The sequence below is a fragment of the Carassius carassius genome, chromosome 19, assembly GCF_963082965.1.
Source record: "Carassius carassius chromosome 19, fCarCar2.1, whole genome shotgun sequence".
Classification (NCBI taxonomy): Eukaryota; Metazoa; Chordata; class Actinopteri; order Cypriniformes; family Cyprinidae; genus Carassius; species Carassius carassius.
In genome coordinates, this window is record NC_081773.1 from 28,277,816 (window position 1) to 28,305,331 (window position 27,516).

General features: G+C 36.2%; 1 protein-coding gene across 11 annotated transcripts in view; it reads right to left on the bottom strand.

Annotated features, from left to right (window-relative positions):
* The window catches only part of LOC132095506 (tensin-1-like), a 244,394-nt gene that overhangs the window by 151,456 nt on the left and 65,422 nt on the right, over positions 1–27,516 (bottom strand). For all 11 annotated transcript variants that reach the window (XM_059500569.1, XM_059500564.1, XM_059500573.1 and 8 more), the window contains exon 2: positions 3,212–3,326. In XM_059500569.1, coding sequence (XP_059356552.1) covers positions 3,212–3,326 — 115 coding nt within the window. The remainder of the gene's footprint in view (positions 1–3,211; positions 3,327–27,516) is intronic.

Below are 27,516 nucleotides of genomic sequence, written 5' to 3' on the forward strand. Positions count from 1 at the left end.
AAAAACGACAGCAACCCATGTAAACTTTGCAGCTGAATTCAGTCTGACCTGCTGTTCTCAAGTCAAGTGCTCGACTGTGATCAGGCCTGCAGACTGCATGCTTTATTTACCATTAGATGGGACACAGCTGTCTGCGCTAAAACTGCGCTCATTTATGAGCACCACGGCAGGATTCTTATCTTCCCAAAGCTTTTAAGTGCAGGTATGGTTCCTTTCAAACTAAATTTACTCAAACAGAGACAATTCATATATCAGCTCAGATCATTTGTAATTTCCTCCATCTACTAGAGCATGACAAGCCAATACGGCCAGATTAGCAGCTCATAACACTCAGTCAGGGTGATAGCAGATAGACACTTACGATTAAAACAGTATCACTGTCTTAGGGATGTTCAGTTAAAATATAGCCTTAGCCTACACACATACTGAATATACCAAAATGAGATTTAAAAATTTTAACAGAAAATCTAAATCGAAAATAAGTTTATTTATTATTTAATAATCAATTAGTTAATAATCAACACTCCAATAAAAAATGTATTGCATTTACACATTTAAATTGCACATAAGGCAGGCATTCCAATTCATTAAAATATAACCATTTAAATAGTGACGGTAATACCTGTAACACTTCTTTTCATAACGGATTTATTCAAACATACATTAATCAAGACAACTTATATATATAAAAAAAGATCAATAATGTAATATACTGCATATATTTAGCAAAATGCTGCTCTCTAGAGTTATTTTTCTATCTTATTAGCGAGCTATATACATAGAATGGCTTTCCTGAGGTAAACGTAAGGTTACGTGACAATCTTTGCAAGCTGTTTTACTGATGTCTTGCGGCATTTGAAAAATTAATTGAGCGATTACACTGGTCATTAAACATTTCAGTAAATCGTAGTGTTTCCGTCAACGTACCTTCTGATGTTCATTCATGTTTTGTTCATGCTGTAACTCATAGCAAAGAAAAGAGATTATTGGTTGACGCATGAGGCGACTACACCGATCTGTCACGCCAATTTAAAGAGCACCAGAGCTATATTAAATTACCTTATAAAACTGACAGAATTTGAGATCATATCGTACAAAATGTAACAATGTAGAAAGATTATTGAGATTATCGCAAGGGAAGCCTGCTACAAATAACGTTTAGTGAAGTTTTGTTCAGTCACTTGACGCCCATTCAAAGCATCCCATTTGCCAATCCAGCCACAAAGGTTCCCATAAACCTCTCTGTCCTGTACTTTCCATCTCAAAGCCCTCGGATATCAGAGGTCACTAAGAGGACTCGGTCCTTTGTGTTATGATGGACATGCACTGGAGAAAGCAGCAGGTTAACACCTCAAACAATCGGCTAACAGTCTTAACTGTCTTTAACTCAATGACTCATTACCACTCAGATAGGACACACTCCCTAGAGACACGTGACAGAAAGACAGATCTATCATTCTGAAAGGAAATCATTACCCATGATGATCTGCACAATCAAAGACTCAAGTGCTAATGGCTTTGAGCAGTGTAACGCCAACTTCAGATGTGAAAACAGAAATACACCAAACAACGTTGACATAGACATCACTCAAGGCTAATAAACTCCCATGATAACTTGCTTGTCTAAATAAGCACCAAAATGAGGATCTGGTTTGCCAGGTCTTTATACTGTATTTCTAAGCTTGAATGCTTTTTACCATGACCTTTGACCCAATATGAGCACATAGTATGTCCTAACTTTAACTATTCAGCAGAAGAACATGGTCAAGGTTGAGTAATTCATCAATGGGTAGGACAAAACAACGAGATAAAGTTCCAGTCTGTCAAGAGAAGATCATTAATACTTAATTACAGAAGAGACTGACAAAAATAAAGAAACTATCAAATGCATCATGATGACCAGGCCCTTTTCTGACCATTTCAACAAGATCCTTATTGATGTTGGTATTTTTAAATAATACTAATCTTAAAATGTACTACGTTAAAAAATAAATATACAATAAACACATCAGGCCATGTCTGTCTTAAATTGTTTAGTTTTGCAACATTTTCTGGATAAAATTGCGAAAACATTTTTTTTTTTTTTTTTTCATTGCCTTTTATTATATAAATATGAACGGTTTAATCAGATCTTGCAGTTTAATTATGTAAACAAAGTAAAGGTTTTATCCCCAGTATGCTTTAAACAGTTTAGAGTATAATTCAATTAAAAAACTAGTGATTGATGCAATTAATTAAAACAACGATATGAATGTTCAGAATATTTCATAGGAGACCAAGATCTATGACCAGGATATCTTGTATCTTTTTTATTTGTTAATTAATAATAAAGCAAGGCTTTGGTTGTAGAAATCATCATTTTACTATAATAATATACTAATCAGCACTATAATCACATTATTATTTTGCTGATGGTGTCATTCATTTAAACATTATGCAATATACAATAAATATCTGTTTTTCTGAACGTGTCTTTCTGATAAAATTGGAAATCAATCCATATTTTTACTGCTTATATATTAACTCAACCTCATCTCATTCCAAACCTGCATTACTTTCTGTCCTCTGTGGAACACAAAGAATTATATTTTAAAGCATGTTGGTAACCAAAAAGTTTCCATTCCCCTTGACTTCGATTATATTTTTGACCATACAATAGAAGTCAATGGGAGCTGAAACTCAGGTTACCAACATTCTTATAAATATCTTCTTTTATATGTTCCACAGAAGAAAGTCATACAGGTTTTGAATGACATGAGGGTGCGTAAATGAGACAGATGCCTATGTCTATAGAAACGGCCCTGGTGATGACTTCGCTTTTGGTGGGAATCCTGGCTCTAGTGCAGAAACCTCAGGCGTAAACCATGCTTTAACTTCTTGACCTCCCATGATGGAAGCTGATATTCCATTCCGGCTGAATCTTTCCCACAGCAGGACTCAAATCAGGTGAATATCCCCCAAAACCATCCTGCCTATTGTGGTCGTTCTGTGGTACAAGCCCTGTCTGTAACGCCACACATTCTCTCTCAGTGGCCTAATCAGGTTAATGATTATGTTTCATTAGAGGGACAGACTGACTGGTCAGTGGGAGCAGCTGCCACCCCTGACAAACATCTCAACCTTTATCCATTAACTCTCATCAGATGCTGGGACGGACAGATGTCCCTAGTGGAAGACATCCTCCAGGCGGTCCACCCTCCCCTGGACTGACCTCTGCAGATGAGCCCCTCATTGTTTACAGTCTGCTTGCACACGCCGCAGTGCTTCCCCTTCTTGAACGTTTTCAGCCGGAAGGTGTGGGAGTGGACGGCCTCAAACTCTTCAGGCTGCAGTGAAAAAGAAACAAGACATATTATAGAGACACGATAAGGACTCTTACTACTTACAACTACAGCAGGACGATCCAAAAAATACAAATAAATAGAATATTATCTTGACCAATCGAAGGAACATACATTTCAAACAAACAGAGAGAGAACACAAACAAGAGAGAATACTTAATATTTTGCAGCAATATAACAATATAACTGAGCAATATGCAGCAATCTAAACAACAACTTACTAATAAACAGCAACATTTACCTGATTATGCTTTCATAAAGTGACAGTGAAAGTGACATGACATTCAGCCAAGTATTGCGACCCATACTCAGAATTTGTGCTTTGCATTTAACCCATCCGAAGTGCACACACACAGAGCAGTGAACACACACACACACACTGTGAACACACACCCGGATCAGTGGGCAGCCATTTATGCTGCGGCGCCCGGGAGCAGTTGGGGGTTCGATGCCTTGCTCAAGGACACCTAAGTAGTGTTATTGCCGGCCTGAGATTCGAACCCACAACCCTAGGGTTAGGAGTCAAACTCTCTAAGCACTAGGCCACGACTTCCCCTATAAAACATTGTAATATTTGAAAAAAAAAAAGTTCTGTAAACACAGAGTCATGATTTTAAGTCATGACAAAATCTTTGAACTAATGAACCAAAATTGACAGTTAGAACTAATTCATGAAGCATAAAAAGTTAAATATATATATATATATATAGTCTAGTTTTATAACTTAATGGCCATAAAAGATCAATAAATAAATAAATGATCAGTGCTTTTAAATGCTTAATTTATTATTTTACACTCACCAAGGCTTTACTACTGCGATATATATTGTAAAGTAATTTATTTCTGTGACGGCAATCATTCCTCAGCATCATTCCTCCAGTCTTGTCACATGATCCTTCAGAAATCATTCTAATATGCTGATTTGCTACTCAGGAAACATTTCTTATTATCATCAATGTTGAAAACAGTTGGGCTGCTTTATAGTTTTTGTGAAAAAAAGCTGTTGTTGTGTTATTTCTCCCAGTGCCTAATATTTTCAAGTATTTTACATGTATATTTCTATTCTTCTAACTGTGCACATGTACAAAAGAAGCAGCTTATCTAAAGACAAACCAAATGTAGAGATTGCATTGTTCTTTTTTGTCCAAAATGAAAATGCAACCCAGAGCATTCTCCATGAAACTAGAGCCTTATTTGGGAATGGTGCAGCTGCGTTTAGGTATGACTGAGGCACCCTGTGCTTCACCCTCAGTAGGACCTGAGAGGGGAGAAAGGGCCCATCCAAAAACAATAGAGACATGGACAGGAGTTGGGCCGCTGCAGGTGTGTTATGTAAGCTGGAACCGCAAATTTGGATCTGACAGGCTCAGATGGGCTGTGTTTCCCTCAACAGTCCCCGTTTCAGGCCTCCGTGTTTCCCATTTCCATAATGATGTCTGACATTTATTTTTCCTGCCTGGATTTAATGTTCAAGCAAGAGATATAAGCAAGAGGGTGGTAAAGAACTAAAATGCCCTATACTGTACAACGTCACTGGGAAAAAATAGCAGTACAGTCCAGGGTTCTTATACTTACCTAAAACTATATATACACACACACACACACACACACACACACACACACAGAGAGAGAAACATACAAAAGAAAATGAATTTTGAGTACCATGTAGGTGGCTCTTCCCTACGGCTGCCAGCCTAGCTTGGCAGGGATCTGATATGCCACGTGTCTCATATATTGAGATGCTGACGGAGCAACATAGAGAGGAGAGCGAAGTTCAGCTGGCACAGAAGCTGGCCAGTGTTTTCTGACATTTGGACAACAAACTCCCAAGTGTCTTCATTCTGTAACGTTTGTCTGACTGAGCAAAAGTAACTAAGGGGGCGGAGCCTTGCAGACATCAATTGCTGCATAAGGAAAATCCATGTAGTAGATCAGAACTATTGTATATGGAGGAAATGACTGTACAAGACAGACCTCCTCGATGCACTAATGTAAGTCGACATCTGGATTTATAGACTGAGATTAGTTCAGGAAATCCTAGTCTATATCTCAAAGGTTTGATAATACAGTAAACAAGACATCTACTGAATCTGTACCAGCTCTATAAACACTATAATGTCAGATAATCAGAATTCTGTAATATTTTAATCATCTTTATGAACCTCAGTGGAAATCAATGCTGTAGACATGCTTGAGGGTAAATTTCTTGCGGTCTTCTCCCAAGAGATGCTCTGGACAAACCAAACAAAGATGGTTTATCTGAAGAATGAAACTCCATGGGATGGTGTGACATTGACGGCTATGTGCCAACAATGAAATGGTCTCATTTCTATTGCTCCGTCAGGATGCGCCTCGGCACCAACTTAATGTGATTAGACTAATCTAATTAGCCATAAACAATCACTGCACCGGGCAGGATCCCCAATCTGAGATCCGTGAGTCTTTAACACACACTGGATGATACCATCACAATCTACACATACAGATACTATACAGACTGCAGTCTGTCAACTGCTTGTTAAACTAAAACAACAGACAAATGTTCACCCAGTGTTTATAATTTACTCACCCTCATGTTGTTTAAAATATGCATGTTGTTTCTATTGATTTTTCCAAAAACCAAAGGAGAATTTTTGAAAACATTTAACTTTCAAGAACCAAAAATCAGCATAACAGCACCAAAGTAGTAATCCACATGATTTGTTCATTATATGCAAAAACATCTGCAGTCATACAGTCCTGAAATCGCAATACTACAGACTGACACTGATGCTGGAAGAGAAACAATTCTCAAATAAAAATATCACAAAATATAAAACAAAATGCATGAAGAAGAACATAATGAAAAAGAAACTGTATCATAAGCTATGAGGTGGAAAAAAATGAACTGTGTTAGCAAATAGCTGCGTAGGAGAGGAACTATTTCTCCATCCACTCCCCGGAACACTGGATTCAAAATGAAAGACAGAGCTGTCCAGTAGTAATATTTATCAGTTTATGCCTAAAAATAAATAAAATAAATAAATATTGTTGTTGTTTTTGTAAACAGTAATGCTTATTTGTATTTATTTATTAAAAATTACCTAATAATAATTAATAACAATTAATAATAATACATTATGCTGTAGAATTGTTAATAAATAAAAAAAACAATACGAATAATAGGAGTACTAATATTACTACTACTACTACTACGAATAATAATAATAATAATACCAATACTAATAATAAATAGTCTGTATCAGTTATTGTGTGATTTTTTAAATGTTAAATAACTGACCATAAATGTGTTTTAAAAAAAAAACTAGTACAGAACAGTATAGAAGTGATATGGAAGAGAGACAGGAGCAGGATAAGGAAAGGTCCTCGAGCCGGGATTCGAATTCAGGGTGCCTGTAGCGCAACAGCATGATATGTCATTGCACTGCCCTCAAGGCTATCGGCATCAGCTTACTGGTATAAGTATTAAAAATATTAGCCTTTATAATACTTGGTACTGTATTGAAAGAAAATTTCACTAATAATCTTCCCTTCTGCTGAAGCACTCAAATGATGTGCCATCAACAATGGTCAATTTCAGTGCAACATGTCAATGCAACAAATGATAGGAAGAAAAAATTATTTTGAACTGAGGGCGAGTAAATAATGCCAAAATGTCCACTTTGGGAAATCAAAACACTTTTTTTTACCTGAACTTAAAACACTCTCTCACATTTCCACATTTTGCACATTCTGTACATGCATTTGTACTAGGGGTGTAACGGTACGTGTATTCGTACCGGACCTTTTCAGTACAGGGCTTTCGGTACGGTGCACGTGTGCACCGAATGCAATATTTTGTGTGCGGAACATAGGTACATTTTCGTGTTTCCACACAAACATATTAAGTGGCGGAAGTCTCCGTGTTCAGCGCAAATCCCGCCCTGCAGCTGATTCTAAAGTTTTCAAAAGGCATCACGCGAGTGTGAAAATCACTACAACTAGAAAAAAAGACTAATTTTTAAAAAGACGTAATTCAAACGCAGCTGCCGTCGGCATTTAAACAGACCTTTGCTCTTAATTCCGATCGGGCCAATGCAATAACGAAATCTGAGCAGGTCTAAAAAATTTGTTGTTGCTGCACTTTACACTTCGGAAAAGTTATATACATATTTTAAATATGAGCAGGCCTACAAGCTGGGATTGGTAATGCTGCACTGTAATCATAGTTATTTATTTATATTTTTCATTATATTTTATTATGTGGTATTGGTTCGAGACAGAGTATTTTATTTAGTGGAGAACTTTGCAGCAGTATTTTATTTCCTATTCTTTTTTTTTTATATAACGTTATATATTTTATTATATTTTATTAAAAAGTGTTTAAAAAAAAGTGTAAACAAATTGTTAAAAAAAGTTTATAGTAATAAACAACCTGCAGTTTAATGTTTGCATTTCTTTCCCTTACTGTACCGAAAATGAACCGAACCGTGGCTTTAAAACGAGGTACGTACTGAACCGTAATTTTTGCGTACCGTTACACCCCTAATTTGTACATAAACTGATTGAGCCACGGGACACATAAAAAGAAAGCGCTAAAGGCAAGACAGGAAAATGCCTCAATCTGAACTCAAGAGAAAACAATACGTCCAGGCTCTGCCGTTATGCAATTGTTTCAGGACAATGCGGGTGCTCTGGGATATGGGTTATTGTTGAGGAAAGTTGTGGCTGAGGATGCAGGAATCATTGGGGGGCTGGCTAACCTTCCACAGTCTATTTAAACACATGGGGTTACGAATTACCCAATCCCAAACACTGCCAGCCTTTCAAATGGCCCATCTCACTCTCTCAGATGGGCACAAAGGCCAAGCCCCAGAAGCAGGGCACACATCATCTCCCATGGCCTGTGTAAATGTATACACAGCCCCCTCACCGAGACGCTAAGCCCCTGGGAAAGGCACTCAGCCTCATTCAGACGACCAATCCATACAGCATACAATACAGCCTCTCACCCCAGACAGGGGAAGGGGTGGGGCGGATCACCACACAGACGGGGCAGGGCATGACGGGCTTAAGACAGCAACATCTTTTCGTGACTGATTAAGAGTTTCAGAGGAGAAGCAACAGGTGATCAGACACTGATAGTTATGTCTATAGGGTCATATCACAATACATATTTTGTAATATTTTTCAGCTTTTCAAATCTAGGTATTATTTTTAAAGTGAAAATAAATCTGCATGTACAAAGAAATAAATGCACATAAAATACACCTAAAACGACACCAAAAAAAACAAACAATATACACTATATGTACCTTATTTTCCAGACTATAAGTAACACTTCTTTTCATAGTTTGGCTGGTCCTGCAACTTATAGTCAGGTGCGACTTATCAAAATTAATTTGACATGAACCAAGAGAATGAACCAAGAGAAAACATTACCGTCTCTATGCTGCTCAGTGCTCCTGTAGCCTCTCCCTGAAAGCATAGAGCGCCCTCTCGCGGCTGTAGACAGTAATGTTTTCTCTTGGTTCTTGGGTCTAAATAAATGAGACTTATAGTCCAGTGCGACTTATATATGTTTTTTTCCTCGTCATGACATATTTTTGGACTGATGCGACTTATACTTAGGTGCGACTTATAGTCCGAAAAATACAGTACATATATGTAATTGGTAGACCTCCAGATTCTCCTGTCAACCCTATTGGCAAAGGGCATCTCAAGAACTACAATCCAGTGGTTTGAATCTTACCTCTCAGATAAGTCCTTCAAGGTATCTTGGAGGGGTAAGGTGTCCAAGTCACAACATCTAGTTACTGGGACGCCTCAGGGCTCTGTTCTTGGAGCGCTTCTCTTCTATGTCTACATGGCATCACAATAGGTTCTGTCTCTCAGAAACATGGCTTTTCGTATCACTGCTATGCTGATGACACACAACTCTACCTCTCATACCATCCTGATGAACCGAAGATAGCCGCTCACAGCTCAGCATTGCTAACAGGCATTTCTTGCTGGATGAAGGACCATCACCGTCAACTCAACTTTGCCAAGACAGAACTGCTAGTGGTTTCAGCAAAACCATTACTACATCACAATTTAACCTTCCAACTAGGTGCATCAACCATAACTCCTTTAAGGACAGTCAGGAACCTTGGATTTGTGATTGGTGATCAGCTGAAATTCACAGACCACATTGCTAAAACTGCCTGACACACACACACACACACACACACATAGAATATAGCAAATTAGATTTAATATAAGAAATATAATGAGTTAAATTAAAAAGTCATGAGGGATTACAAAATAAATATTTTTTAGGGAACTTAATGGTCATTTAAAGGTAAGTGTGTAACGATTTTAAATTTTAATACCTTCAAAACCATTGTGAACATAGAATAAATACCAACTTTAGTTGTGGCTGTCACTTCTGGTGCGTCAGACTCTCCTCTACATGCAGAAAGTTTTTCCCACAAGTGTACTATAAGCTTCAGCAGCACCTGGTCTCAGATGCGGTTACTACAGGACAACAATGATTCCAGATGGTTGTGTGTGTGAGAGAGACGCTGCTGTTAAGCCACCTGTGATTCTCTTTGATGGCGTTCTTTGAACTTGACGCAAGGGAAGAACTTTCCTAGAGGAGCTGGAGGAGAAAGATAACATTCTATTCTCACAGAACTACAGCGGGGCAAGACACAAACAGGAAGTGCTGTTCCATGGAATACAATATAAAACTGATTTCTAAATGAACTTTTCCTTTAACAGACCCACATGCATCAATGTGCCTGCTAAAATGCCCTTATTTAATTACTGAAAGCTTCATCCAATAGGTCCAGGCCCCTCTTTTCATTCTGTCTCTCACTGGTTCTGACACATTCACTTTCTCTCCATCCTTTCAGCTCAACCAGACACAGACTGGGCACATGGCCATCACGGCTGAGGCCGGAAAGGAGGTGCGTTTCCATCATAAACTCACTCTGCTCAGGAGAGAAGCAAGCATGAGACCCAAAAAGTATTTGAACACTTTATTCACGCTTAAAAATACCTGAATGTCACAGAATTACACATGCAGTCAAACTGTGCAAGTTGGATTTGAGCTTTATTTGGAATGAAATAGAATACTTATTACTAATTGCAGTATATTCACAACATTAAGCAAGTTCTTCAAATTCTTAAATTGTGTGTGCGTTTTTATATTTATCAATAAAAACAAACATTTTATATTCACAAGTTAAATTAATTAATTTAAATATGTATATTTCATAGATATTGCACAACTTCATATAAGTTAAGCTATTTGCATACAACATATAACTGATATGAAATAATTAAGCAATATAATGTACGATATAGTGTATTAAAAATAGCTTATAATTTAGCCTTTTAGTAATGCATATAATTATTATTATCATAAATAGCTTAAGCATATTATATATATATATATATATATATATATATATATATATATATATATATATATATATATATAGTGAATATATATATATATATATATATATATATATATATATATATATTACTGAAAATAGCTAAATTATAATAGCATTATAAATAGTATAATATATATATATATATAATATTTTTTATTTACATTTTATTGTTATTAACATTATAACATTTATATTAATGCATACTAATACATGAAATATTATATATATATATATATACAGTGTTGGGAAGGTTACTTTGGAAATGTAATAGGTTACAGATTACAAGTTACCCTGTTTAAAATGTAATAGTAGTGTAACTTTTTCAATTACTTTATTAAAGTAATGTAACTAATTACTTTTGAGTACTTTTTGATTACTTTTCTAAATTTGTGAAATTTAAAGAATAATAAATAAAAGCATATACATCAACTTAAATACATTTATCTAATAAGCATGTGACGTATTCTGTGTAATAAACTCCTGAAACATTGGTGTTTTTTTGAAACTGCTGTCTCTGTATATGATGATAGTTTTCTCAAAATAAGTAAAATGCACATGAAGTGACACAGAGCAGTTCTAGAGATTATGTTTATGTGCTCGTGTACTCCTATATTGAGATGGCAGAGGTTGAAAACACTGCGAGCTTCAGTAGGCCTATCTGTAGTAAATGAAACCATGTCTTTGCCATTAATTTACAGGAGGGGCGGACTGGGAAAAAAATTCAGACTGGAAAATTCAAACTCATACAAACAAATTCGTGGACAAAACTATTTTTTGTATGGACCTGACATTAAAAAAGGTTTAAATCTTTAATTTGGGGACATGCAAAATAATTATAAGTTCTCTCCTGAACTGCACCTTCACTTCCATTTTTCTCTTCAGTCTCTTTATTTTGCCCTGTTATCCATCTCTCTCATGACTTTAATACTCAAGATTGAACAAAACTATACTTTACAATACAATACTCTACAATACTACAATATCTTTATAGAAAAATCCTAATAATGTACACGAGTCATGTTTTGTTTGTTTTTTTTGCAAATGGATTTGTATTTATTTTTAAATTTTTATTTTTGGTGATCACAGTTAAACAATAGTAACCATTTTCTCTGGATTTATAGTTAAATATTAAAATGTTAATTTTCGTAAGGGTTGTGTTGTTGTCTGTCAAGCTCCCCCTAAACCTATAAAAAAATAATCTGATTTTTTTTTCAGCTAAATTACTACTGTAACATTACAACAGATAATAATGATGTCCTTTATATAGTTTTTTTGAGTGATGACTGATGAGCAACATGCTGCTGCTTGATTAAATAAATAAAAAAACAAAGACAAAAAAGCATCTTAACAGATGAAACTGACCTAAAACCCTGAACAGGAGTTCTGCTTCTCTGCTCCAGCAGTCCACTGTATTCTCTCTCTCTCTCTCTCTCTCCCTCTCTCTCTCCCTCTCTCTCTCTCTCTCTCTCTCTCTCTCTCCCTCTCTCTCTCTCTCTCCATCTCTCTCTCTCTCTCCCTCTCTCTCTCTCTCTCTCTCTCTCTCTCTCTCTCCCTCCATCTCTCTCTCTCTCTCTCCATCTCTCTCTCTCTCCCTCCATCTCTCTCTCTCTCCATCTCTCTCTCTCTCTCTCTCTCTCTCTCTCTCTCTCTCTCTCTCTCTCTCTCTCTCGCATTGATTACTCTGAGTCTGATCCAAACCGTTTGGCGGAGGCGCGGAGAGCGTGCGAGTCATGACTTGTTAGAGATTTAATTATCAAATGGCGGATTCGCAAATGATCGCTTTAGTACATTCGGCAGGCAATTATACAATAATGATATTAAATAGTGGGGCAAAATCGGCTGCCAGGCCACCGGGAATTGTCCCGGTTCTCCCGGTGTCCAGTCCGCGCCTGATTTCCACAGACACGCATAATGCAAGTCATATATTGCATTTTTGGGGCTTAATATTCACAGACACTAGTCCATGTCATGTTTTGATTCCAGTGTACTGACCTACTTTTGATTTAGTCATCCAAAATGTGGCATATTCCGTCCGCGTTAGGCATTTCGTTTTTATGACTTGATTCTACGAACCAGACTGTATTTCCGCATCCCGGAAATTATTAGGACGGTATGTCTCAGAATAGTCAGTGCAATTTGGGAAATAAATCAGTTAAATCTGTATGTGGATGTGTGTAAATATTCAAATGTAATCCCCTTTGTAATCGTAAAAAATTTCATAAGTAACTGTAATTTAATTACTCATTTTTTCTTAGTAACTGTAACTAATTACAGTTACTATAATTTTGTAATTAAATTACGTAACGCCGTTACATGTAACTAGTTACTCCCCAACACTGTATATATATATATATATATATATATATATATATATATATATATATAAAATTGTATATATACTTTTTATTTTTTTCAAATAGTAGTATGCAGCATTGTAACATTACCATCAAGTTGCATAGTAAAGAAAAGAAACAGACTGCAGATTTAGAAGAGTAGTACAGTAACATGTTATTTCAAACACAGCTGTCTGGTTTGAGCACTATAGTGTTATATAATGCAACAACATTCATATAGTTTTTAGATTGGTGCTGAAATGTGAGGATGCTACGCAACAAACGTAGGGTGATTTGTTGCGGCTTCAGGTTTTATGACCTAGTACAGTATAGAATGCATTGGTCTCTCCATGTGAACACCCCGCCAAGCGTCATGGGAAAGTGTCTGTAGGCGTTCGATGAGGCATGGTAAATACAGCCATTCACCTACAATCCTCTTAGCGTTTAATCTGTAAATTAACAATGTGAATGAAGTCATTCCAGGGTATTCAGATCTGCCCTTAAGTGATGTTAAATTACAGCAGTGGTTACTTAAACACCTCCTCTTAAAAGCAGCATGCTACAGCAGATCGGAGCTCTCGCAGAGCCCCAGCAGGCCCGTCTCTAACGTGTACACACATTCCTGATGTATACAGTCACCTTACAAAGACGGCTCCTTCTGCAGTCAGAAACAGAGACACACAGTGTCCAAAATTGCTCCCAATATTGTGCACCACCATACTCCGTGTTAGCCATTCTGTGGACTTTTCTTGTATTTCTTAGTGAACAACTTCCTGAATATCTTTATAGTCTATATGGGTCATTAAAATACATGATTAAAAAAAGGACAAATCTAGTTTAAAAATGTTTCAAATCCATAAATATGCAGGCTTTTTTTATTCATGATGGTTTAATTTGGTTTTGATAAACTTTTAGGTGAATTTTAAGAAAGGCAAAAAAAAAAGAAAAGAGTAAATATTTTTATTTCCATATTTTATTTTCATATATTCCTTAAATCTTGAAAGCAAGTATGCACGCACATCCTATGCATTATTTTAAAAACTATAAATATAAGAAAGAAAGAACATAATATAAGCAAGAAAGCACTTCATAAACATAATCAGCCTGATTTATTGGATGAAACCAAAGTTTTTTTTTTTTTTTTTTGCCTTTATACACAGAATACAAAATTAGTAAGTCAGTGCTTCAATCACAGTTTCAGCATTCAGTCATTTCTTTCACTTGTTACCGATATAGCAAATGCTTTGGTATCCAATATATAGGAAACAGTGAATGAGTGAACAAGTATGTAACTTCAGATACAGTTGGTTTGATTTGTTCAGTAAAGCTTCGAAAAGAGCCTCCAAGTGGCGTTATTTCATTCTCCCTGTCCAAGCATTTAGCCCTGTTAAACATTACTCATTCTCATATATCTGCCTCAACATACTACGCTCAACACAACGGCTTGGCATAAATCTCCCAAACCCACACATATACTCAGAGTCACCCTTAAAATTCACCTTATACAAATACACTCACCCTAAAGTCTGCTAATAAATCCTTTAAACACACACACAAACACTTGAAATCCACCCTCTTGTGTTTGTTTGATATATCAATCACTCCCTCCAACCATACCAACGCAAAATCACCACATCTTCACCTGCAAATGAACCCAAGGAGTTGGAAATGTGTGACTGTTGCTAATCCATGGAAAACATGCTTCCACGGTGCTGGAGTTTGCCCTCATATCGGAAAAACCCATCCCTGTGTGTCCATATTCCAGGTCCAGGATAAGATTTTTGTGTTCAACAATGGGCCTCCATCCATTTACCTAAACAGTCAAAAGCCTCGCTTCTGTGATATTCTACTGACCAAATATGGCTGGGACGTGTTGCTATGTGGATGCTAGAGTGTTGTTGCCTATTTCCCCAATGTATATAACGTGTCTTGAAAAAGCCAAGATATGTTACAGAGGTCAATAAAATAAAATAAAATAAAATAAAATAAAATAAAATAAAATAAAATAAAATAAAATAAAATAAAATAAAATAAAATAAAATAAAATAAAATAAAATATTTAATGACTTGTGGGGTAACCAAACAAAAATGCAAATACATTGTTTTCCTTTTTCATATTTGAATTATGTTTTATGTTTTTTCAAGGTACTTTTTTTTTTTTAAACAAAAATCATTCATTATTCATTCATAAGTACCATTAAGTTTTTGGGGAGCCACACATTTTTGAAATTCTAATACATTCTGATAATCTGAAATACTGGCCAAAAACTATTTAATATTATGTTATATAAATTACTAATATTATAACTCTATATTATGTAATAAAATTAAATTAAATCTACACTACTATATAAATATTTGTAAAACACAAAATAAAAAATAAAATATAAAACTTTCAGGAAAAAAACTAAACAAAAAACAATACAATTGTTGGTTCTGCCCATGCAGTGACAAGCTGTTATACCCATAAAGGTGCCATTTTTGCAAACTTCTTCTGACAGTATAAGGTGTAGCACAAACAGTTGATTTCTAAACGATAGGCCTTATGGGTTTGACAAGCAGCTGCCTAGAATACCCTAACTACAATCCAAAACAGACTTATTTGTACAGTACAAGACCCATTAGTCCATAACTCTGGAAACCTTAATGCTTTGGCCAAACTCAATTTTACATCATTATGTCATTTGGAAAAATCAGTGCTGAGTTTGACTATCATACAGTAACTGACCATTGATCAAAATGTACACAATGACACAGAGAGGTTCCTTGACGCATGCTGTCAAGAACCATACACAAAGCCTTCAATTTCTGGAACATGTAACCAAAACAGTGAACTGAAGATCTGGATCTTCTCCAGTGATTATATTCCTAGTTCTAAACAAAACTCAGTATATGGAATTGGGTGAAGAGATTAGTTGGCTTCTCATTTGGTGGTTGACACCATCAGACTACCTGCTATCCCTTTCTTAGCACCACCTCAACCATGAGTGCTGTCTGTTCAAACCTATAAGATCTGTAGTACCTGGAGGAAAGCAGTACCATTAGCATTCCCACTCATATCAAGACCCCCAACGCACCCTGAAACATACCACTTTCTGTACCTGACTTTGGTTTAAAGAGGTCTGGCCTCTTTGGGACTCCTACCCCCATCCATCCCACCACAATGTTTTCTTTCACAACGCTGCAATTCTTCTGCTTACAAAAACATTTCTCAGCAAGGGGGTCTGACCTTTGCCCTCGCCCCCCTCCTTTTCCTTCCACTCTTATTGACCCCACATCCACACAAACACAGCGAGGGCGTCTCACTCTCTTTGCCCTTTAAAGGGTTTGGAGCGCTGTAGGGGGTTCGCTCACCGCAGGACGAGCCCCCAGAGCATCTGAGGACAAGAGAAGCATTAAAACACCGCGGGCTGATGCTGCATTGATTTGAGGGGAAGGCAAATGACCCGGTGAATTGAAAGTGTAAGAGAACCCATGGGTCCGATTAAGTTCTGCTATAACATCCTCGGGAAACGTCGAAAACACAAATTAAACATCCAAAAATCAGGTTATATTTGTCAAACAAAGAATTTTTGAGTGAAGTCCTGGAACTGTAAAACAAAGTATAATATAGCAGAGGTAAACTTCCTCCATGTGCCATAAAAATACAAAAAGACTGTCAAACATAATCATTCAAATTAAAGGTGCCGTAAGGGATGCAAAATATGATGATAATTACTTTTATGTTATGACCGATAACAAATAAATCGCCAATACAATAAAGCTTTACTATTTGTAATGCAATGTAATGTAATGAATATTTAATAAAGTTTTGATTTAATGCAACCAAGTAAAAAGTGGATAATGCTTTCCATTTTTTTGTTTTCCATATATTTTCCAAGGTAATTTTTTAAGAACTATCATAAATAATAAATTCGTAAATAACATTAAGTTTTTGTAGAGTTGAACTAGCCAATAATTACTTTCATGTTATGGCTAATAAATTGCATATTGCAAATATGTAGTATTTAAAATAAAATAAAATAAAATAAATATATAGCTGTGCTTTATAAGTGAATATATTACAATATTTTAGCAATGGATAACAGTATGAAATACAGATAAATATAAAGTTTTTATAATATGCCATTTATTAAAGAAAAAAAAACTATGCAGTTTGAATTATTAAAAAGTTCATAAGTTCAGGGGACATCCGGGGTGTTTGTTGGACAGTCCATGAAAAAAGGTTAAGTCTTTCTCATAGCCTGTTGGAATCTCTTCGATTTAATGCTTTTATTAAGCTCATGATATACAATGATAAAAAATACAATAGATAATATATCCGCCAATAAATCAAATGAATGAAAAAGTAAATAAATAAATCAAGCAGGAAAATTACAAATCAAACAACAAATTAATTAACATACTAATTAATGCTATTGGTCAATAACTGATACAGTAATGATACATCCATACAACCTGAAAGATACTATAATGACTAAAATACTATAATGTTCTAAATACTATAATTGTCATAAGGTATATCACACCTGTCTTTGTGACAGCAGGGTGCTATGGTTCAGCTAATCAGAAGACTATGAGCAGCTCTGTGCTTGTTAGTCAAGTTTTCTTGCATCTTTCTCCAAAACCATACGCTTCAACTGCAGAGACACATGAACAACTGATGATGGAGGGACAATCCACTTTCATCCAAACATTCATGGGTCAAATGGTTACAATTGTTTTAGCATTTCAAACAAACCTCATACAACAGCGCTGTAGAAACAAAAAACCTTCCATCTGTATCGGATTAACCATTATCTACCCTAGTCCAAGCAATCTGAGGAATCACCTTTGCCTTAACGTTTATATTACTGGCACTCAAGGCCAGATATTCATTTACTTATTATTATGATGAGTGTGTTTATGTAGTATAGGGATTTGCTTCCCGATCCCTCCGTGTAGCCCGGCCAGTGTTGTGGACCGGGATCAGTGTATCCCACAGGGGCTCCTCAGGAAGAAGAGACGAAGTGAGGATGACAGATGGAAACCGGTTCCCATCTCAGAACAGACAGATCTAGTCCAACCTCATCAGACAGCCGGCACAGATCCAGCGACCGTCTACCTCGTCCCAGACAAGCCTTTACATTACACCACACTACAGGGTTCCAGAAGAAAGAATCTCATTCATTTTCTCCATAGAGAAATATATTTTTAGAGATAATGTGCAAACCTTTCAAGACAGCATACCATATGTGATCTGCTCAATCATCTTGAGTCACTTTTGCACAAAAAACAACAGATGAAGGTCTAATGGTATAATTTTGAGATTTACATGAGGACTGGGATTGGGAACCACTGCAGTACATTAAATAATTAAAATATTCATCACGTAAAGAATATATAATGCATTAATATATATATTCTATATTAAAATGTAAAATCGTAACAATATGAAACAAATTTTTCTAGCTAATTAACTACTTACTGAATGACCATACATATTATATTTCATACTATTAACTACAAAGTCTTAATTACTAAACAAATATGTGAGGAAAAAAAAACCAAACATGCAAAAAAGGCTGTCTGCAGATATTAAGCAGCCAATGCAGAAAAGTGAAAGTTAAGCTGAAAATCTTAAAACAGACTCATTTAGTTTGATACATCAGGTTGATATCAGATCAAACTCACTTACCTGTGATTTTCTAATGACCCTGAAGACACTGATTAGCATGCCCAGGTGTGTTTAATTAGGGTTACAGCTAAACTCTGCAAGAAAGTGGATCTCGCGAGCCAGATTTGAGTATCCCTGGTCTATACCTACAGGAAATTGTCACAAAACTAGTATATTCCCCTCTTTACCCGTGTTTGTGGGTGGTCTTCCTCTGTCAGTCTCTGGTCATGGGAACTTGAAGATCAGTATCTGAGCTGTTCTTATGATCACTCTCTACAGGATTCAGATTAAGTCATTTTTCCTGGGACCTACTGAAGCAATTATTCCGGTTGGGATGTCACAGCCCAGAACCCCCATCACTGCCGGACCTACCCAGGCTTCACTTGACTTGTCACATTCTTTCCAACTTGTCCTTTTAGTCTCTGGTATTCATCAAGGTTTTTATCCTCTTGCTTCCTGATGTTACATTCAAATGCTGCCAATGATGGCTTTATAGTACATTAGGACTCCACAGAACTTCAAACTATTGGAATTTCTCACAATTGAATTGTTCTACAACAATGGTCAACTAGGTCAGCAGTGATGATGACATTTCATGTAATATATATATAAATGATAGAACTACAAACTATCCTGGGCATCAAAGTCCCAGCTGTCACTGGAGGTCTGCATCATCTAAAGCTCCTTTAGCAGGCTGATATCCCAGCATTCACGGGCTACACAAGGCAGCCAAGCCAAGAATACAAGCTACTTATTTGTCACCTCTTACAATATCTCACAGACAACCAACAGCCTTCTAAACTCTGAGAATAAACACTTAATCATAGTATGAGAGCTGGAGTTACACGTGAGGCTCTATAGACACATTTATGTGGCTCAACAGGAAGGAATCAGTTAGAAACCGGAAGTTTGAAGAAATAAACATTTTGTGAGTCTAGTAGTCTAAAAGCTTTTGGACGAAGGCGAGAATATATACTTGAATATGTTTTTTGTTGTTGTTGTTGTTGTTGTTGCGTTGTGTTCATTTAGTTTTGGATGCATTGATACATCAAAAGTGACTGTAGATGTATAGAATTGAATAATTGAACAAAAGAATTGTATAATGCTACAAGTCATTTTCAAATAAACACTGTTCTTTTGAATTTTCTATTAACAAAAGAATTGTGAAAAAAATGTCTTGAGCATCAAATCAGCATATTAGAATGATTCGTCAAGGATCATGTGACACTGAAGACCGGAGTAATGATGCTGAAAATTCAGCTTTACATCACAGGAATAAATTATATCTTTAAAAAAAACACTGAAATATGGTTTTTACTGTCATTTTGATCAAATAACTGCAGCCTTGGTGAATGTCTCCACAAACCACCATAAGATGGTTTCAAGGGGGGTTATGAATAAAACAACTTGAATATGACTCGATTTCCTCTTTCTCTTTCTCTCTGCGGGATGAAGGGTCAGAATGTGACCTCTTCCTCGGTTCTGTGGTGGTCACCTGCTTTTCATTTAGGCATTCCAATGTCTCTCTGTTGTTCTCTGATCCCTCGTCTAACCTAAAAGCATTTTAAAGAGGAGGATCCGGATGAGGATATGACTCACTTATTGTGATGTTCAGAGTGAAGCTGGTGTTTGCAGAGGCATTGAGTGCTGCCCATGTAAACAGACTGACTGCTGGGTGGCATGACATGCTGTTGCTGAAAGCCTTTATCATTCACAGACAAACATTATGTTGTTCTTCTCGTTCTTGACATATATTTCTACAGATTCTCTACACTGTAATAAATTGCATGTGTAAGCATGAGGATTTATTTTTCTGGTGATAAATTAAATGTGTATAAAGAAAAAAATATATAATAATAAAATCACACTCCTGGCACAAGATGGCACAACAAAATGCAATGTAACAGCAGAAGATGTGGCACAAAAATAAGAAAGTGCCAACTGAATTGATAAGTTTCAGTCAACTGACTTGCATTTTACATGCTATTATTTGATAAAATGCTAGAAATTCATAAAAATTGTAATAAAGTACAATGAAACAAATTTTACTTTATTTACAAATTGTTAAAAAATGTCAAATCATTTTAAAAAGGAAAGTAACAAAATGAACTGTACATGAAATGGTAGAAACAAGTAAACAAAACTTGTTTGTGAAACAAGTAGAAAGACTGAAATAGCATTTTCTTGTAAAACATACTCCAGTAATATGTTTACAACTTCAAAATATGTTTTATAGTGTATATGAAAAGTATAAAATATGTTCGTAATACATATAGCAGTTGATTGTTCTATTTTATTCTACCGGGGCAAGTAAATGACAATTAAATATCACTGTTTTTTTGCTGATTTAATAGAAGCAAATACTCCATTAGAAACGTATGAATTGGAATAAAAAAAAAATAAAGGTACTGCCTTTTTAGAGCATGCCAGGGGGACACTGAAAATGATTCATGCAAATTAATTCAAGCTATATCCTTCAGTAGTAGAGATAAGTAAATATATTTGACTTGATTATCCTTAGGGGTCATTTCATGTTTGACTAAAAAAATAAAATAAAATAAAAACTCAGATACTGACAATGAAATTTTGATCTCTTGAGGCTAAATGAAATCCTGTTTTTCATAACACAACAGTTCATCTTATAAACCTTATTCATGCTCTGTAATTTAACACTTTATCAAAACAGCTTTGAGCAACATTTCGCAAGGCTAAACCGACATGATTACAACCCGAATTCCGGAAAAGTTGGGACGTTTTTTTAATTTTAATAAAATGAAAACTAAAGGAATTTCAAATCACATGAGCCAATATTTTATTCACAATAGAACATAGATAACATAGCAAATGTTTAAACTGAGAAATTTTACACTTTTATCCACTTAATTAGCTCATTTAAAATTTAATGCCTGCTACAGGTCTCAAAAAAGTTGGCACGGGGGCAACAAATGGCTAAAAAAGCAAGCAGTTTTGAAAAGATTCAGCTGGGAGAACATCTAGTGATTAATTAAGTTAATTGATATCAGGTCTGTAACATGATTAGCTATAAAAGCTTTGTCTTAGAGAAGCAGAGTCTCTCAGAAGTAAAGATGGGCAGAGGCTCTCCAATCTGTGAAAGACTGCGTAAAAAAATTGTGGAAAACTTTAAAAACAATGTTCCTCAACGTCAAATTGCAAAGGCTTTGCAAATCTCATCATCTACAGTGCATAACATCATCAAAAGATTCAGAGAAACTGGAGAAATCTCTGTGCGTAAGGGACAAGGCCGGAGACCTTTATTGGATGCCCGTGGTCTTCGGGCTCTCAGACGACACTGCATCACTCATCGGCATGATTGTGTCAATGACATTACTAAATGGGCCCAGGAATACTTTCAGAAACCACTGTCGGTAAACACAATCCGCCGTGCCATCAGCAGATGCCAACTAAAGCTCTATCATGCAAAAAGGAAGCCATATGTGAACATGGTCCAGAAGCGCCGTCGTGTCCTGTGGGCCAAGGCTCATTTAAAATGGACTATTTCAAAGTGGAATAGTGTTTTATGGTCAGACGAGTCCAAATTTGACATTCTTGTTGGAAATCACGGACGCCGTGTCCTCGGGGCTAAAGAGGAGGGAGACCTTCCAGCATGTTATCAGGGTTCAGTTCAAAAGCCAGCATCTCTGATGGTATGGGGGTGCATAAGTGCATACGGTATGGGCAGCTTGCATGTTTTGGAAGGCTCTGTGAATGCTGAAAGGTATATAAAGGTTTTAGAGCAACATATGCTTCCCTCCAAACAACGTCTATTTCAGGGAAGGCCTTGTTTATTTCAGCAGGACAATGCAAAACCACATACTGCAGCTATAACAACAGCATGGCTTCGTCGTAGAAGAGTCCGGGTGCTAACCTGGCCTGCCTGCAGTCCAGATCTTTCACCTATAGAGAACATTTGGCGCAAAATACGTCAAAGACGACCATGAACTCTTCAGCAGCTGGAAATCTATATAAGGCAAGAATGGGACCAAATTCTAACAGCAAAACTCCAGCAACTCATAGCCTCAATGCCCAGACGTCTTCAAACTGTTTTGAAAAGAAAAGGAGATGCTACACCATGGTAAACATGCCCCGTCCCAACTATTTTGAGACCTGTAGCAGAAATCAAAATTGAAATGAGCTCATTTTGTGCATAAAATTGTAAACTTTCTCAATTTAAACATTTGCTATGTTATCTATGTTCTATTGTGAATAAAATATTGGCTCATGTGATTTGAAAGTCTTTTAGTTTTCATTTTATTAAAATTTAAAAAACGTCCCAACTTTTCCGGAATTCGGGTTGTAGATCAGAAACATATATCCAGTTCTATTACAGTATTAAAATGGTATTTGATGGCAAAAACATGCTGTAGTGTAGAAGAACCATATCTTTATCACAGCCATGTAAGGCAGCGAAGGAAACCTTAGATGGCTTGGATGGCATGTTTTCATGAGTCAATCAGAACCTGTGTTTAACAAAACCAAATAAAGTTCTGTTTCACAGGCTTCGGTGACATGTATCCTCATGAAAATAAATAGTGCAGATTGTGCAATTCAGAAAAAATAAATGAGGGCTATTAGAAATTAAAACAGCATTTTTCTATGGCTGTACAAAGTGAAACGAGGCTCAATGCCAGTAATTTACATCTCTCTACAGAAAGTACAGCATGCCACTCTAAATTGTGCCAATTACAATGATTCACACTGGGCTCAGAGGCACAAGAAGAAAACTAATACCAGATCTCCACCGATGGGGCTTCAGACTTTAAATCACAGAGACTTTTAGTGCAAGGTATCACATACTGCTCATAAGAAACTCATACGACCACCAAACTTTCAAAGAATAATTCACCTTAAAATTAAAACTCAACCTTATGTCATTCCAAACCACATTGTAATCCGGTTTTAATGTGTTTGTGGTTTCTTTGAACACAAAAGGAGACTTTTTAAAGTGTTTTTCTTGCCATTTAATAACATTGTGACTATGGAATATACATGTTAAATGGATTACTTTTAATATACTTTTTGTTGTTTTGTCCTTTTTGGAGCCTGAAACTTGTATGGCCTTAGTTGAACTTTCTAAATTAAAATTAAATGTATGCATTTAGCAGACGCTTTAAGCGACTTACACTGCATTTAGGGTAACATTTTTCTATAAACTTCTTCCACCAGAAACAATAATAGCAAACCGATTTGGATCCAAATGAAGTGGCATTTCTGGGTGAACTGTCCCTTTAAGTGGTGTAGTACAAACAAGCACCTGGTAGAACAGGAACAGATGTCCTGAGATAGAAATGAGGTCACAAAATCTGAATCACATGAACTTATATAGGACAGGCCAATAAAGAGACAACACTTGGACATTCTTTAGCAGCTAAAATGAGGTTCCTGAGACCTGACGTGAACTCAGAGTCATATTCCTGATCTGGAATTGAAATAAGAGATGGTTATACAGTTAAATATACAGTACATGGACTCTGGCACGTGGTTATGTTCAGCATGGGGTACTGTACAGAATAAAGAGTATGTTTAGAAAAACATGCTTTAAAATAATAGTCTGTAAAATCTTCATTTTTGAAATGGAATAGTTTATTGAGATTATTATTATTATTTTTTTTTTTTTGAGTATCATCCTTTATTGTTCATATACAGCAAAGATCCAAACTGAGCAAAAATACACAATGTGGTGCAGATGCTGATATTTACCAAAAAGTAAGATGAAACTCTGATGGCTTGTTTGTAATGTAAATCAAAGAGATCTTTATAACAGCATAGCAGACTACTTGTATAACATGCATATAAATCAGTTTTCACACTATAACTCCCAATAATATATCTTTGTAAGATAATATTTAAATGCTTTGGTTTTCAAAATTCTTTAGATTTAATTCAGTGTATAATAAAAAAAAATCAAAATTCAAAGGTATCATATAGATACAAATGATTGATTGAGATGCTCGTATTTTAACACTGACACATTTTAGCATGATTTGGGTAATAAATGATGTAAGGATAATCAAGTAAACTTGCTTCAGTCCAGTAAATGTTCATCTTGAAATATTACTTTAATGAAAGTTTCAGGACAAAGACATCATCATGATTCGTGTCTATTTTGAAATAAAATTCTGCAAATTAAATAAGTAAATGTGTAAAATAAATTATATGCTGTTTATTGTCAGGCCATGAATGGACTACACCAGTCTGAATTGAAAGAACAAAACATGATTGGTTTACCGCCCAAGACCGTTCACAGGTCCATGTAGGAGGTCCGATCAGGCGCTCTGGGTTTCCTATCACTTTAAACATAATTGCAAACAGGTTTAAGGAGCTCAAAGTACAGACATCGTTCTCTTTCTCAGCTCTGAGCACCTCATTGCTAAATACCTCATCATCCGCTCAATCAGCTCTTTCGTCTCGAGGTCTCGAGGCCTCTGGGCTGCTCGGCTGGTGTGATCCACTCATGCTGATGTGTGACTAACCACAGCATTTAGTCCTGCACTTCATTCAGTGACAAGAAAAGCACCACACTGCTCCAGTCAAGCACAGAGAGTGAACTAGGATCTGCATTCTTAGACATACAAACTCGGTTTCTGTACTGAATAAAGAAGCAAGCTTGCATGCAGCAGCATATAAAGACAGAGCAAAATGCAATTTGAAAATGAAAAATCACTAACCCTACTAACTCCAAATTATTACATTACACATCTGCATTTTAGAATGCCTGCTAAGTTCTTAAATCAATTTCAAAGTGGTTCAAAAGACTAATTTTCATGAGTTGGGCATGCAAGATGTGATCACAAACAGCAAAACTAGCTCCTTAAAGTGGCCACTGAATGAAAGGACTCTCTCTCTTATTATGAACAACCTCTTTGACTGACAGTATACAGCGTTTCTTCATTATGATCGTCAGAGTGGGCAGATCAATGAAAAATTACATCATCTGCTTCAAAACCACACAGACATTTGGTTCCGTTCACAAAGACTAAGAAACAGCCCTGTTTATTTGAGATGCTCTGGTTGAGCATTGCTTATGAACTGCAAAGTGAACTCACATCAAATAATGCCCCCTACTGAGACCAAACAAGAAATCCAATGAAGAATAATCAAGTAAAGTTTGACGATGAAAACCACATGCATTCCCAAACTCCCCCTTTTAGGCCTCCCTCTAGAAATGCCGCCAAGACATTAATGAGATTCTGATGAATTACACAAACTGTCTAAGAGGCACTGGATGCGTCTTGTGCCTTACTACAGCTCCACAGCGAGCAAATGTGTACCTTAAGTCACCCACGAACTGCCTACAGTCTGTCAAGCTTTGAAACAGAAAAACATGGAGCAGACAGTCAAACAATTCAATCCAGACTTTAGAACAACATACCATAAAGTAAATTCTCAGAAAATAAGATACAAAAGCTGTCAATGTGGCAGTACCCTTTCAAAACTAATATGTACCATTTTTACACTTTAGGTAAAAATCTATACCTTTCGGGGTACTGAAATGCACCTTTCAGGGGTGAACGAAGTACAAAGGTGTACATGTACCTTCTGAAAAGGTACTGTCCCAGTAACAGCTTTGGTACTTTCTTTTGTTTTGTTTTGTTTTTTTACCTGAAAGAGTTAGTGTTTTATCTCTGACAGATGCTGAAAGAGAATCAAAACTGGCAACCCAGTGAAACTGAGGATTAAGGGAAAGGGCAAAAGAGAGATAGTGAAAATTGGGAAAAATCAGAGAGGATGACAGAATAACAGGGAAAAGTGAGATATTATGGAAATAAGGTGGTGATTAGGAGACATTCCAGAAAGCAGCTCCATTGACAGCAGTGGATTAGAGAGCGGCTCTGCCCGCTGAAGTGACCACAGACGCACATCATAAATCAACCGAGAAGGTTAAATGCTTTTAATGTACTCAGAAGGGCGGCACAGTTCCCTCTGGACTGTCACTCATGGTTAATAACTGCAGTGTCACACAGATGCAAAGACAGACAGCCACAAACAGAGCGTTATTCTTTACCCTTTCCACAAAATTCCATATTATAATATATATTGAAATTCAAACAACATTTCAGTTTTTTACCATTTGCTCTGAAACCGCTTAAAGAATTTTAAAACAACCACTCATTCCTAAGTGAATTCATAAGACAAACACAGGGAAAAATCTAGTTAAAAATGACAGATGGATGGATGGATGGATGTTTTATTGCAAAATAATAAACTGAAAGTGCACAAAACACAGTAAAATCACTGCGACGCATATACCATAATTACGCTTTGCCTGTAATATCATCGCAAGCACATCTACTGTAGTATTCAAAACTGAATAGCTCAGCTTTAATGCACACACATACAGTACTCAGAAAACATCTCACAGACACGTGCCTAGAAGTACATGAAGAACCGTGGCTGATCTATTATGAAGGCAAACCAGATGTTCTAATTTTGAATTTGCCAAAATTATAGGGGCCCTTCACAGGGAGCTTTGATAGAGGGACGAAGAGCTTGTAGAGCATGAGGTCATTAAAGTGGAATTCAAAAGCCAACAATGATGAGAAGTGCAAGACTAAATCATACGCTGAGTGACTTCAAAGACCACAGACTCATTAGTCGGAGAAAATCAAAGGTGATCTACTAGAAATGACTGCAATGCACAGAGGGGAATGAATTTGTACCTAAATATTAATTTTGTAAATCAATATTTATATTTATGAAGATTTATCTTGTTCTGAACTGAATGGCTCAAAATAAAATAA